The sequence below is a fragment of the Musa acuminata genome, chromosome BXJ1-5, assembly GCF_036884655.1.
Source record: "Musa acuminata AAA Group cultivar baxijiao chromosome BXJ1-5, Cavendish_Baxijiao_AAA, whole genome shotgun sequence".
NCBI classification, from domain to species: domain Eukaryota; kingdom Viridiplantae; phylum Streptophyta; class Magnoliopsida; order Zingiberales; family Musaceae; genus Musa; species Musa acuminata.
The window spans coordinates 5,116,576-5,129,365 of record NC_088331.1 but is presented as its reverse complement, the minus strand read 5'-3'; the positions used below and the strand labels follow the sequence as shown (position 1 = coordinate 5,129,365).

The following is a 12,790-nucleotide window of genomic DNA, read 5'->3' as shown; positions in this document are numbered from 1 at the left end:
ATTCGTCGGAAGATCGTTGGAAGCTCGCCGGAAAGAAATATAGATTTACGGACTTATTTAGCTTAGTAAATGTCTTAAAATTCGTAGTTAGCATATAATTGGGTTGAAATTGGGCCAACTCAATTATGAAATAATTGGGTCAAGTTTGAGCTGTGTTGGGCTAAGTGAAAAGGTCCAAACAATGACCCAACAAGTAAAATCGATATGATAGAGTCTCCGAAACTATGTAAGATGATAGAATCACCAATCTAGATAGTGGTACCACCCAGACTTAATCTTTGAGACCGTTAGACGATGATATCACTAGTCTGAATAATGGTACCACCCAGTGTCAGGCTGCATTATCCATTGGAGTAGCGATAGCACAAACTTGGGTACATGAGATGGAAATTATCCGCGAAGGAGAAAACATAAAAAAGAAATGGTGGATCGAAAGCAGCGAATATTTCTTTTTTATAATATTCTTCTGTTAAAGGGAAAAAGATCGCCAAAAAGGTAAGGGGGAATCGAAAATATCAAGCTGATCGGTCCACGTGTAACCCCGACGACAGCGATCTGGCATTGGATTTGCACTTTTCCGCACCCAATCCATCCCCCTCCCCAAATCTAAAACAAATATCTCCACCCACCCACCGCCGCAACCACCACCGCCTCTTGCTCTTCCCAATTCCGGTCAAAGCCCTAATCTAGCCGGACCTCGACTCTGTTCCTCACATGGGCGAAGCGGCCAGCGACGCCGACTACGACCGCATCTCCGCTGTCGCCGGAGACGGAGGCGACGACGGCAGCGTCCTCGAGTGGGAGCTCGGCCTCCCCAGCGGCGACGACCTCGTCCCGCTCTCGCAGTCGCTGATCCCCCCGGAGCTCGCCTCGGCCTTCCGGATCAACCCCGAGCCCGCCCGGACCCTTCTCGACGTCCACCGCGCCTCCCAGCACACTATCTCGAACCTCCGCCGCATCACCCCCTCCCCCGCCGCCGCCGCGGCTCTCAGATCCTTCCACCCCTTCCCCTTCCCCGCGGGCGACGACGACGACCCCATGGCCTTCGAGGCCGACGAGCCCTCGCACAAGACCCGACGTGTGGACTCCGCCGCCGCCGCCGCCGAGGAGGCCGAGTCCTCCGCCCCTGCGCCTGAGAATTCCAACGATGACCACTCCGCGCGGACGCTCAAGCGACCGCGGCTCGTCTGGACGCCGCAGCTCCACAAGCGGTTCGTCGACGTGGTCGCCCATCTCGGCATCAAGAACGCCGTGCCCAAGACCATCATGCAGCTGATGAACGTGGAGGGGCTGTCGAGGGAGAACGTGGCGAGCCACCTCCAAAAGTACAGGCTCTACCTGAAGCGAATGCAGGGGCTGTCGAACGAGGGGCCGTCGTCGTCCGACCACCTCTTCGCCTCAACGCCGGTGCCGCAGAGCCTGCGGGAGCAGCAGCTGCCGGTGCCCATGCCCTATGCCGTTCCGACGATGATACCGATGCCGGCCTACGGCATGCCTCATCCCCACAACGGCCATGGGAGCCCGATGGGGATGGTGCCGGTCAACAACCACCAGGTGGGCGGGGCTTTCTACGGCTTTGAGGCACATCATTATCCATACGGAGCTTTCGGGGAGCGTCACAAGGATTGGTGAGGTCGACTCGATTGTTTCATATGCTAATGTTGGACAATAAACGACTATAATTTCCCAAAAGGAATATGGCTTCAGATTACTAATCCTACATCATCATTCTTAATGCTGCTGCTGCTGCTGATGCTTCATCTGATCTGCACTCTGTTCATTGTTGTGAATTAGGAAGCATTTTGGGTGCTTGTGTAGGCTTTACTATTAAGATTTAGGCAATGAAATTTTGGATGATTTAGAAGGGTGATTGATTCCAGGGTGGCTGCTATGTATCAGCAACTTGGTGCCTGAACTCGAATTGAAATCCACAGTTTAAAGTGTCTAAACATCCAATCATGCATCATGTATTTGCTATATCATGTTTAATAATTATCCTGCAGTTATCATCTGTCGTCAGATATACTTTCATGATTATATAAGGATAATAAATGTTGCACTAGGAGTTTATATAGGCAATGATAATGATTAAAAGTTAGAGATCCTAATCCAACATTCAAATGGCGACAACCTTGAAGACTAGAATCTCTCTCTGTTTGTGGTCTCTTGGTACTCAATCAAAGCTATATTCTTTCTCCCTTTTGTATCTAATATTGGATAGAGATATCCTCGATACTTGATCTATTCCTTTTTGTACGTTTTTCACTGAAACTTGGAAGTTTGTCCTCTGATTTTGGAATTTAAGATTCATAATGCTTCGGTAATGTATCATTTAATCATTCAAGCAAGAGCACCCTAAGTTTTAGCTCATAAAAAGTATCAGGAATCACTCCACCACACAGTTCAAGAGATCATAAAAAATTGTACTCTTTGCACAATGGTATTATGCGTGCTTTAACGAGAAGCATTCCATGATCAGTTAAAAGTTGGCAACAAGTCATTTGTTGTGTTATCTCCATATAAAGTATAAACCTTGACCTTTTACTTGGATGCAAACCGACAAGTTGTAAGCTACATGAAATTTCTTTCTATCATCGAGTTATGCCCTATCACTAATCAAGTTTCAGTTGGTAGTTTCTGACAAGGTTTTGGTCTCTCTCTGCTCTTACTAATAGTTCTAATTGACTATTTTATTGTCAGCATCATTTTGGAAGTGTTGATTGAGTGCATCCAGCAAATATCATCGTCGTCCTCCATAATGGAAACAGTGTTCCAAAAGGGTTCTTCCTTTCTTCTGCCAACTCTTGTCGCACTGATGATGTGTGGCTAGACAATGCTAGGAAGTGTGGTGATCAGAACAATTAGCAAAAGATTAGCGAGAGAGAGAGAGAGAGAGAGAGTAAGGATCGTTTCAGTCGGGTATATTGGCTACCCAAATTTATTTTCTTCGGCGATTTGGCCTCCTGAAACGACCAGTTCGGATCTCCACATCCACCGGATCTGTGATCGTATACCATAAGCTTCTCTCACCACCTGGCACTTAAATCTTCTGTATCTTTGCATGATATCGCATGGGAGGAGCAATTTTCTTTCTGAAAGGAGGGATGGAGGCGATACGGAGACGACAACATCTCCCCGGTGGACTACATCTGTTTGTCTCACTCTAAACTCATTCAGGACTCGGTGGTTCCAAAGGGAAGTCCATTGGTTTGGAGGCAGTAAACAGGTTCAACGTTACGGAGCAAGCAAACAACAGACGAAGTGGTCGTCTGGGTTTTCTAGTTGGGGGGGAAGAAAACAAATTTACAAGGTTCAATTGATTTAACATCTTTACAAAACAAATTAACAGCAGCTAAATATAATGATCCATTCGATGGTTGTATATTTTATTTAACATGTCTCCTATGTAAACAGAAAAGCAAGCAAAAAAAGAAAGGCATACCGAAAGCACACAGCATCCAGGACTAACAGCTGCGTGCTCCCATTTGACCACGCTCATGAACAAAAACAGCTGCTACTTTTGTCAAAATCAAAATTCAAACTCTCCAGTCGCCTGCAAAGCAAATTAGAAGTTGCCCACATGAGTTCGTAATCCTATCCAGCAGCCCTATGAAAAGCATTGATATCATGTCTTGCATAGTGGATAACGAAAATACACAAAAGGATTTTAAAAAATAAAATAAAATAATTGCATAATTACAAGATCAAACTGGGTCTCATTCAAGTACTCACAGTTTGTGCAAGTAATACAACTTAGAAATCTTCAAGTCTTAAAATCACCAGTCGACACTAGTAATACCTTCAATTTTGCCAGGTTACTTCACCAAGCACATAGCATTTGTAAGTTATCATTTGACTGTCAGTATACGGTATTGTCTTTTGGCACATCATTCTCGAAACATCAAACTACATTTTTAGCTAAAGTGATGCCAAATCTATAAAGCTATAGAAATATTTCCATATCTTCTGATAATCTTTGACTAAAATGTTCCTTCCAAGATCACAGATTTGCTCTTTTGGATCACTACAATCAGACTAATATTTATCCAATATAATATTTATGTTAACTACATTTGGTGCCCAAAAACTTGAAAAGAATGTCATGCCTATGCTTGAAAAGCAAGATTTTTCCCATAGTGCTTCAATCTGTAGATAAGAATCATTTCTGTATGATAACCTTCTTACCAGCGCAACTAGGTTCTATCATATGGGAAATGCCAAACCTAATACCTTCTGTTGGCAAAACCTGCCTGGACCATAGAGAAGAGAAGCCAGACATCACATCCAAAACATGATATGCAATTTTCAAACACCCCTTGAAACCAAGCAATCTCTCAGCAAACTTTTATCAAGAAGAAAACCAAAATCGTAACATTGATCAGGCAAAATAGGAGGCTTAGCCTCTCTTGGGCCTAAAGAAAAAACAAAGAACAACAACTATCATGACAACAAAAGTACAGGATTTCCATGGCAGCGTTTAACCTGCCAAGTTGCAGGGATATAACAAGATCGTAAGCATTTTGAACAGTTTGAAACACTAAGATATGTATGAACAGTAATCCGAGGACACTACAACTGACCTACTCGATAAAAGGGAAGACATTCAACAATAAAAGGATCATTAACACCTAGACCATTACATCTACGTAGGGGACATTTCAATCACAAGCATTTTACTTACCTAGAAACCATACTCAGTTGAATAATGTATACAATAAACTATATATTACGCAAAAAAAAATCACGATGGATATCCAACTTTCATCAGTTTGATACCATGCAATAATACCTTATTAAAAAGAAAATCCCTGTTGTTGAGATGCATTATTCCATCCTTGAGGTTGCACTTCCATCTGCTCTTCGTCCGGGTCACCTATACCAACACCACAATCAAGTGAAATAGGATGAAATTCAATTCCTATTCACTTTTCCTGTGAAAAGGAAACCATTTACAGCTATTACCTTGTCAAATAGAGCTAGAACCAAATGTTGAGTATTTGTCTCCACCTCCTCTTGGTCAAGGTCATCCAACTCATCATCATCTTCATTAAGAGAAGGCTCGTCATCATCTGTACTAGGTTTTGGTGTACCAACAGGAGTAACACCTCGTACTTCAACTGAAGAAATGAAACAAAGACAACTCAGCTTTGGGAAGAAAACTGAAGTTAATCCATGTCTCAAGATGCTCCACATTTGACACTATGAGTTTACCATGCTCTCCAGGAGTATTGTAGTCTTCGCTGGGAACTTCCTGGAGATGAAACATCTTCAAAAGAAAAGCCCAACAAGAAGTAAATAAAAGGAGAAGGAAAGTGCATAAATTGATATATAACTCATCTGAAGTGTATTAATTACATCATCATAGTCATCATGTGTCCCATCAACCTGAGGAATCAATTTAGCTGGTTTTGCATCTTTATTGGAAAGGAACTTCGAAGTTGCAGTTCCTTGGCCATCCATAATTGATGACTTCTGGAATTGGCTTAAAACATTCTGAAACCATAGAAAAGAAAGATCAGAGACTTAAACGCTAGCAGCAGAACAATTAGAAAGGAAGTAGATAGCTTATACTCCCATTTAAATCCAATCGATAAATAAAACCAGAATTACCTAATAGCATCAATTAAAGGGCAAGCAGGTCCCTATGCACATGAAACAGACTGACACCTTATTGTTTGATTGCCACAATCTGTAACTTTTTCTATCACTTTCAGAGTGCGCATTAGCATAATACACATTATCATATACCTAAATGAACATTAACAGACAATGAGACAGAAAGGGCACAATCTGTCCTTAAATCTATTATCATTGAGGCATGAAAGAGAACGGAAAGCAGTGTCCCATCCTCTTACATGTTTGCTAAACTCAAAATTGTCTTTTTATGGCCATAACAATGCAATATTATCATTAATAATAAAGTTCAACAAGATTAGATGAAAATTCAACAACCAACAATGAATCAGACATACCCACCGACAAAACCTTTCATCAAAGATGCCAATCCCAATTTGGACTCCAAAGCTAAAAAATTGAGCATGTCTGATAAAAGGCAATTTATCCATCTACAACAAGTTAAATTACAGAGTAATAATCACAGTGGTCGAAAGAGAACGTGATATGTCCCGTGTTGTATGTAGCCTACTCTGATGACAAACATATGGTATGTCTCATTTCACGCTCGAAATATGGTTAAAGCACATGGCAAGCAACCATGTATATCACTGGTACCTTCTGACATCATGCTCATGACCAATATTTGTGAGAGACATCACACTAACAAAGTTTGTTTCACACACATGGATATGCAAAGTGGCAGTCAAATACCGAAAGAATCATAGCAATGAGTAATTGACCTGCATGACCAAAGAATGGTCATGGTCCATCTACTAGGAAGATACTTATAACCTATTACATAGCACATCAACCAATTAAGATTACATTGGTTTGTGACATAAATTTGCAGAAACATTAACACAATAGCATGTTAGAACCTGAATCAATTTGTAAGTAACATCAACTTGTAATCAGTGGTATTAGAAGTAATTATAGTTTTTCAATGCAACAACCTGTGTTAGAGAAAATTCCATCATCACATCTCCACTTCCATCTTGTTGTGGTATATAACCTCCAGAACTAAAGTGAGAATTATAGTCATCCCTTTTACGTTTCCCAGCAGGATTCATGAAAAAGTCCTGCAACAAGAAACAAACAATAGAAGAATAAGCGCTTACAAGTTACAACACCAGAAGGTGAGTTCAAAACTACAGTAGCACAAAGACAATGGTTGACTCATCAATAGACAATTAGTTAATGAGTATCCCTCCATTCAATAAATTTTAAGAGTAATTTAAAAAAAAATCTCTTTAGAGTATCATCATATAATCCCTAAAATAAGCAATGAAAATGATATGTTCAAAGAACAAAAATACCTGAGTCGTGGGTTGATGAGAAGATCCTCTACCAGCCTCTTCACGCCCATCAACATAAGCTGAATTGAATGTGCAACAGCAAAGTTGACCACTTACTCCAATTATGTACTCGATGAAATATCAGCAGGCTAATATAATTACCACACAGACCATGTTTGATATTGAAAAATCCTTTATACATACCGACATTAACATCAACTCCAAGAGGTCTTTGGTTCATCCAAGGAGAAGGTGGTTGCTGTGCAATGAAGTATTTGCATAGCAGTAAAATGTCATTTCACATACAATTTACGCTCATAACCAGAGCAACTTATGGCACTAAGCAAACAAATGAAGATATATGGTATGGAAAACAGACTAAAAATACTCATATATCTAAGACATTGCCATACCATATACGGACTAGGCCTTCCGGCTTTCAAATCTATGTTATTTCGGATGTCAGAAATTGGAGATGGCGCATAATCGGAGGGTCCTGTGGGTATGTTGTACATCGACGGATCAGTAGTTCCAGGCAGAGGAGTCTGGATTGGGGTTTGCAAGGGAGTCTGCAAGAATACCCAAATATTCACAAAAAACTAACGCAGCCTATCGAATTGACCAAAAAGAAAAAGGGCGGTGAGCGCACCGGAGGAAAAAGCATCTCCGCGGTAGGGGTCTCATACTCCTCGGTCGGACCCTCGTACGGAACATTCAGATCGCGCACCGGAGTCGGGGCTGCAATCTTCGGGAGGGACGACCTCTCAATGCTATCACCGATGGCGCCACACTGCTTCATCTTCATCTCCCATAACTAGATTCGCGAACCACAATAAGTCCGTAGTACGGAACTACCCTGATGAAACCCTAGAAACATCGAGAAATCTTATAGGGAAATGACGGCCCCGTCACCATAGAAAGAAGAAATTACCGCCTGGAGCTCGTTAAGCACGCCCTCCCCGACGCCGTAGTTGATGAACTCCTCTCGGACCTTGTTGATGACATCGTCCACAACATGGATATAGACCGAGGGGACGTTGGTCGCCATTCCCGGCGATCGATCGCTCTCGGCAACGGCGCAAGAATCCCTGGAAGGAATGAATGAGCGGCGGGAACGGGGGCTACGAGGACTCGCGGAATAGGGTTTGGGGGCGTTCTTCGGAGCTCGGCGAGCACCGATGGAGAGGGATGGCAAGGACGGGGGATCGCGGACGGGGGAGCCCGGGAGTTAAGCGCAGAATATAAATAGGTTTGCATCCGTAAAGAAGCCCGGGCCCACGCGTCGAGTATCTCAGGCCCATTGGGGGATATGGGTTCTTTGGAGAGACGCGATGCGATCGCCTCCGTTAATATCCACCCGATTTATTAGTGAAATGGGTCGGATCGAGACTTCACATAGAAGCAGACCCGACCCCCCCTCCAGTTAACATTTACCCGATCCGACTGTGTAACGGATCGGATCAGGATTACGCTGCTAGGTCAGGTCGGATCAAATTCAATCGAGTTGAGTGACGGACTCAACCAGAATGGGTCATATAATTAAGGATCCAATTAAATTGAATACATCATCATCCTCCAAATCATGGACTTGTTCCTGCTAAGCACCCATTTGGAATTCGTCAACTGTGTGAATTCAATCCGATAGCACGCAAGAGAAAGAATAATTGAAGTCAGAATAAGAAGGATTCCACTTAGACCAGCGTACATATGGGTGGGAACGGATCAAATAGGGATATGGACATCGGAATAATTCCGTCCTTTTAACTTGAATGTTGATGTGGTAGCATAAACGACCAATTCTGAGCTCATCGAATGTTTGTTTAAATGGATATAAATATCAAATCAGATGTAAAGTCCACATGAATGTCAATGTTTGCATATCCAAAGAATGAATGTTTCATCTCACCTTGAATCCCAATTAGAAGTTGCATCATCACAATCCAATACCTGCTGGCTGGGTTGAGATGAATCAGAGGCTATTACTTTCTCTATGATGGAGTGGGCGAGCTCTTTATTAAGTGGTGGTGGACATCGTGTATCAGAGATTTCTAAGTGAGTAGTAAATAATAGCTTACTTTGCAGATGTGGTTCCACGAAAGGAAGAAAGTTTCGATGCTTGCTGATGACCAATGCATCAAACATTCTCCACTACCATGACTTTGGTTAAAGCATTCCTGACTACAGCCATGAAACTTGTCATCCTGGTTATGCTGATTCCATTGGCTTTGCAAGATGTGACCTTTATTCTCCAAGCATTTAGGTCTCAGATGTGACAGAGAACTGGCTTTGCCGAAAGATGGATTAGTTGAGACATCAGCAAAGCTATATATCCCTTGGCAAGACATGTGGGCAGCTGCATGCCGGAAAAAAGTGAAGGCTGCCCACCGAAATCTTAGTTTGAGTTAGGCAAGATGTCATCAAAGTTCAAGTGATTTGACCAGATCCATCGAGTTTTAGGGATGACAAACTGGCTGGGATTTGGTGGCAAAGTCAAAGTAAGGTTTGGTTCCAGTGTCACAGTTCTTGAAAGTGATGTGTCTCTGCAGCATTTTATTATCACAAGAACAAGACAAGAAGACTGGATCTTGTTTGTTTTCCTTTATTATTATTGTTCTTGTTTTGTCTCTCCTGGTTTTTTTCTATCAGGAAAGGAGATGAAGGTTGTAGTGCTATCCTTTTCCCTATGCTGAACACATCAAAGGAACTCTATTATAATAATACTTCATCCAGAAATGCTTCCAAGAATTCTTATGTGTAACAAATCAACAAAGAACAAGGAAATCATGAATCTATCAGAAAGGAAGATGAGACTAGTTGTGTAGCTATCTCCTTCCCTGTGATAAGCATACGACATCATACTTCCCAAACTCTTGTGTGCATGAATGCAGATCACTCCCACCGTCTTGAACTTGAATTCAGGAACGTTGTAATGTATTCAAGAACAAGAGTTGCCGAAGAATGCAATCAAACGAATCGAGAGTAGTTGTCTTTGATCCTAGCTGTAATCTTCAGCTCGGAGGCGATTTAGAACCTGAGAGACTCGGGTCCCCGTTCCTCGTACCAGCACATGCAGCTCAACCCGACGAGAACCTCGACGATGGCGGTTTCGGTTTTCTCCCTGTCGGAGAAGTGCAGCGTCTGCGGAATCAGCACCCGCGGCCTGGTGTGGAACCGCTGCTGCCGCTCCATGTTGCGCTCCTCCTGCCACCGTAGCGTGTCGTGTGCCACCGGCCCTAGCCAGGCGAGGATGGCGCTAATCGCCTCCTTCCACCCCTCAGCCAGCGACGCGTCCGTCGTCCCACCCTCCCGCCTCCAGCACTCCCCCAGCTTCGCCCTCACCGTCCCCCGCATCCCCAATGGCATCATCTGGTACATCTCCTCCCTCGCGACAGCCGCGGCTTCTTCCTTCGCCTCCTCCTCCTCCTGCGCTCCGTGTCCCTCGATTGACTTTATCGTCAGCAACTTCTCCGCCAGCACGATCACGCTGGCGTATCGCAGAGCCAGTCCAGATCCCCCGACGGTGTTTGGAGCAGCTTCCAGTACTTTACCCAAGCTCTCGAATGGCTTGTCGAGCGCTCCCTTGTTCATGAATATTGGAGCTGAATTCCTCAGGGAAGTTACACCCTTCGCCGCCAGTCTTTCCAGCGGCCCGGACGAGTACTTGCCCGGGTAATCTAGGTTGCTCTGGAGCATCAGGACCCTGTGGTTTCTGTCGCGGCCGACGGGGAAACCCAGGACGCAGGGGCCGAAAACTACGCAGATCCTGGCGAAGACGGTGATCACGGCGCGGAACATAAGATCGACCGCCTTGTCGTAGGTCTTGCTCCAGAGGGACTCGTCCTTGAGCCGCCGAACCTTTTGGCGCTGCGACCGGAGATCGAACTGGACGGGGTGGGTGGCGGGGGTTACACCCGGGTTCTGCACCGGGATCGGCCCACTATGCCGCCGCCACTGCTGCTGTATCCGCCGCTCCGAGGCCTCCAGCTCGTTCAGACTCTGCATCTCCGCGTACAGCCGCGAGGTCGCCGCGACGTACCTCTCCATCCTCTTAATCCACTTCTCGACACTCTTCACGTTCGCGCCGAGCCCGAAGCGCTCCTGGTCGGCAGCCCTGCCGTCGCGGAGAAATAAGCAGATCCCGCCGGCCTTGAGGTCAGCGTATAACCGATCGAAGCCCCGGAGGAGTGGATCGGAGCACTTGTGGCCGAATCGGGCGACCGCAGAAGCAGCCCTGTCGAGTTCGTCGACCAGCTCGGCGCAGGCGAGACGGAGGAGGAAGGCCTGGTCTTTGGAAGTCAGGTAGGTCACGCCCTGGGACCGCATGTCGGTGCGAAGCCGGCGGACCTCGTCGTCGTCGAGGGAGCGATATAGGGAGATGAGGCGTGCCATGGCGGCCGCCGCCTCAAAGGCAAGGATCCCGACGACAGGCCGCTCCCGGTCGATGCTGCCCACTCGGGTCCGGAGATCGGCGAGCACCTTCGGAAGAACGCCCATGCAGGCAGCAGATTACGTCACAGAGAAGGGAACGAAGTCACAGGCTCTGTTCTTCCTCCACTCCTGGATTACTGCTTCCCTGAAGCTTGGAATTGGGTTCTCTTGTGGCTCCTACGTGGGAATTGCTGGGATATATGGGGGAGGAGGGAACGAGGGGATGCCTACCTCCATTTCCGAGAGCCTTCTCGGTGGGCACACGCGGTTGCGCGCCTTCAGACGTAACAGCAGCGAAGGCAACGCACGAAGGATTAAAGATATCGGTGACGTCGGTAGTGGGGACGGACAGAAATAGAGGAAGTCGGCGTCCCCTGCGTTTACCGCCACGCTGGCTGTGTTCCGCATATCCACCACCTCTGTTAAAATCTCGCCCACACCTGCCACCTGTCTGATGGTTGGTTGAAGATTAAACCCTACCATTTCCTCCGATTATAAGGCAGGTATATTTCGGGTACCTACGAAACGGGCAGAAAATAGATTGCATTCTTTGATTTGGCTGATCGTTTGCTCGGTCGCCGGAGCCCACAATTATGGCCTCAGTATTGGGGGGTTCAAGGTGGGCCATCCCTGAGTTCCAATGGCCCCACAGCGGTGAACCAAGTCCACGCAATCGAGGAACCCAATCCCAAACTTGATTAACGAAGGGGATGGTGCTATAAGAGTATGAATGCGATCGTTACCCACGAAAACATGAATGTTAACTCCGCGTTCTCGAGGATTTGCAGTCAATGGTCGTAGCTTTTTTTCTCCGTCCACACAGCTGAAAAGGTTAAGGCAGTTCTGTGATCGCTAATGCAGTCAAGGGGTTAGCTTTCAGCTGAGTGATAGCATTTTGTCCAATCCAGTGAGCTCGGGAAGAAGTTGCTGCCATCAATTTTCAACGTGCGTAAGCCGTCGGCATCGTCTACGCGTGTCGATCGGCGTCGGATCAGCCAGAAACAGCGGTATGCTTGCCAACCCCGCTGTTGTTTTTGTGTTCGCTGACTGTACACGTTGTGTGCCCGTTAACTATTTGTTGTTTTGTGTCTGTGGAATGCAAGGTGTGGCCGAAGGCGAACATTGTTTTGTCAAGCGACGTGGCTTTTGCAGGTCAGTTTCTGGCTAATTTCTCGGATATATGGAAACAATTTCCGTACACACTGAGCAACCCCAAAAGAGACTCATGATTCGAGTCCTCCTCGACGAATGACATCGATCTCAAAGCAAAGCTTGTTGGTCTCCAAGAAAATATTTTTGTCGGTATAAAAAATGCGATATAAGATTATTTCGTTCAATTTTACTAAAAATGATAACAAATATTAACGAATTCATGGTCTCCAGCAAGTTAATAGATTAATTATAGATTATTTCTTATAATTAGTTGTTATCTATAGTATTTTGATTTTTAT

At 45.2% G+C, this 12,790-nt stretch overlaps 3 protein-coding genes across 4 annotated transcripts; 1 reads left to right on the top strand and 2 right to left on the bottom strand.

The window, feature by feature from the left end:
• The first annotated feature begins 600 nt into the window (after window positions 1–600).
• Window positions 601–1,720, top strand: LOC135673246 (transcription factor PCL1-like). The gene has a single exon (XM_065182080.1). The coding sequence runs from the start codon at window positions 715–717 to the stop codon at window positions 1,630–1,632; it is 918 nt and encodes a 305-aa protein (XP_065038152.1). The 5' UTR covers window positions 601–714; the 3' UTR covers window positions 1,633–1,720.
• A 1,562-nt stretch (window positions 1,721–3,282) lies between these two features.
• On the bottom strand, window positions 3,283–8,125 carry LOC135673245 (uncharacterized). 2 transcript variants are annotated; one of them, XM_065182079.1, is made up of 11 exons: window positions 7,843–8,125; window positions 7,561–7,725; window positions 7,325–7,480; window positions 7,116–7,170; window positions 6,933–6,991; window positions 6,570–6,695; window positions 5,356–5,493; window positions 5,212–5,266; window positions 4,963–5,117; window positions 4,790–4,873; window positions 3,283–3,553 (listed from the first exon to the last, which is right to left on the bottom strand). In XM_065182079.1, the coding sequence occupies exons 1-11, from the start codon at window positions 7,957–7,959 to the stop codon at window positions 3,530–3,532; spliced, it is 1,134 nt and encodes a 377-aa protein (XP_065038151.1). In that variant the 5' UTR covers window positions 7,960–8,125; the 3' UTR covers window positions 3,283–3,529. The 2 variants fall into 2 exon arrangements, with proteins under 2 accessions (XP_065038151.1, XP_065038150.1); XM_065182078.1 differs by having other exon boundaries at window positions 5,212–5,251; window positions 7,843–8,102.
• Window positions 8,126–9,636: 1,511 nt separating this feature from the next.
• On the bottom strand, window positions 9,637–11,609 carry LOC135673244 (protein PSK SIMULATOR 1-like). Its single transcript, XM_065182077.1, has one exon. It carries the CDS (start codon window positions 11,403–11,405, stop codon window positions 9,936–9,938), a length of 1,470 nt encoding a protein of 489 aa, XP_065038149.1. The 5' UTR covers window positions 11,406–11,609; the 3' UTR covers window positions 9,637–9,935.
• Window positions 11,610–12,790: the final 1,181 nt, after the last annotated feature.

What these genes read in the sequence shown, in the direction of transcription:
- LOC135673246 (XM_065182080.1), top strand. Translation starts at nt 715, where the DNA reads ATGGGCGAAGCGGCCAGCGACGCCGACTACGACCGCATCTCCGCTGTC.
- LOC135673244 (XM_065182077.1), bottom strand. Translation starts at nt 11,405, where the DNA reads ATGGGCGTTCTTCCGAAGGTGCTCGCCGATCTCCGGACCCGAGTGGGC.
- LOC135673245 (XM_065182079.1), bottom strand. Translation starts at nt 7,959, where the DNA reads ATGGCGACCAACGTCCCCTCGGTCTATATCCATGTTGTGGACGATGTC. An exon ending in TGGAGTTGATGTTAATGTCG is followed by an intron (nt 6,992 to 7,115) that starts GTATGTATAAAG and finishes CATTCAATTCAG; the next exon opens with CTTATGTTGATGGGCGTGAA. An exon ending in TTCTAGCTCTATTTGACAAG is followed by an intron (nt 4,874 to 4,962) that starts GTAATAGCTGTA and finishes GTGTTGGTATAG; the next exon opens with GTGACCCGGACGAAGAGCAG.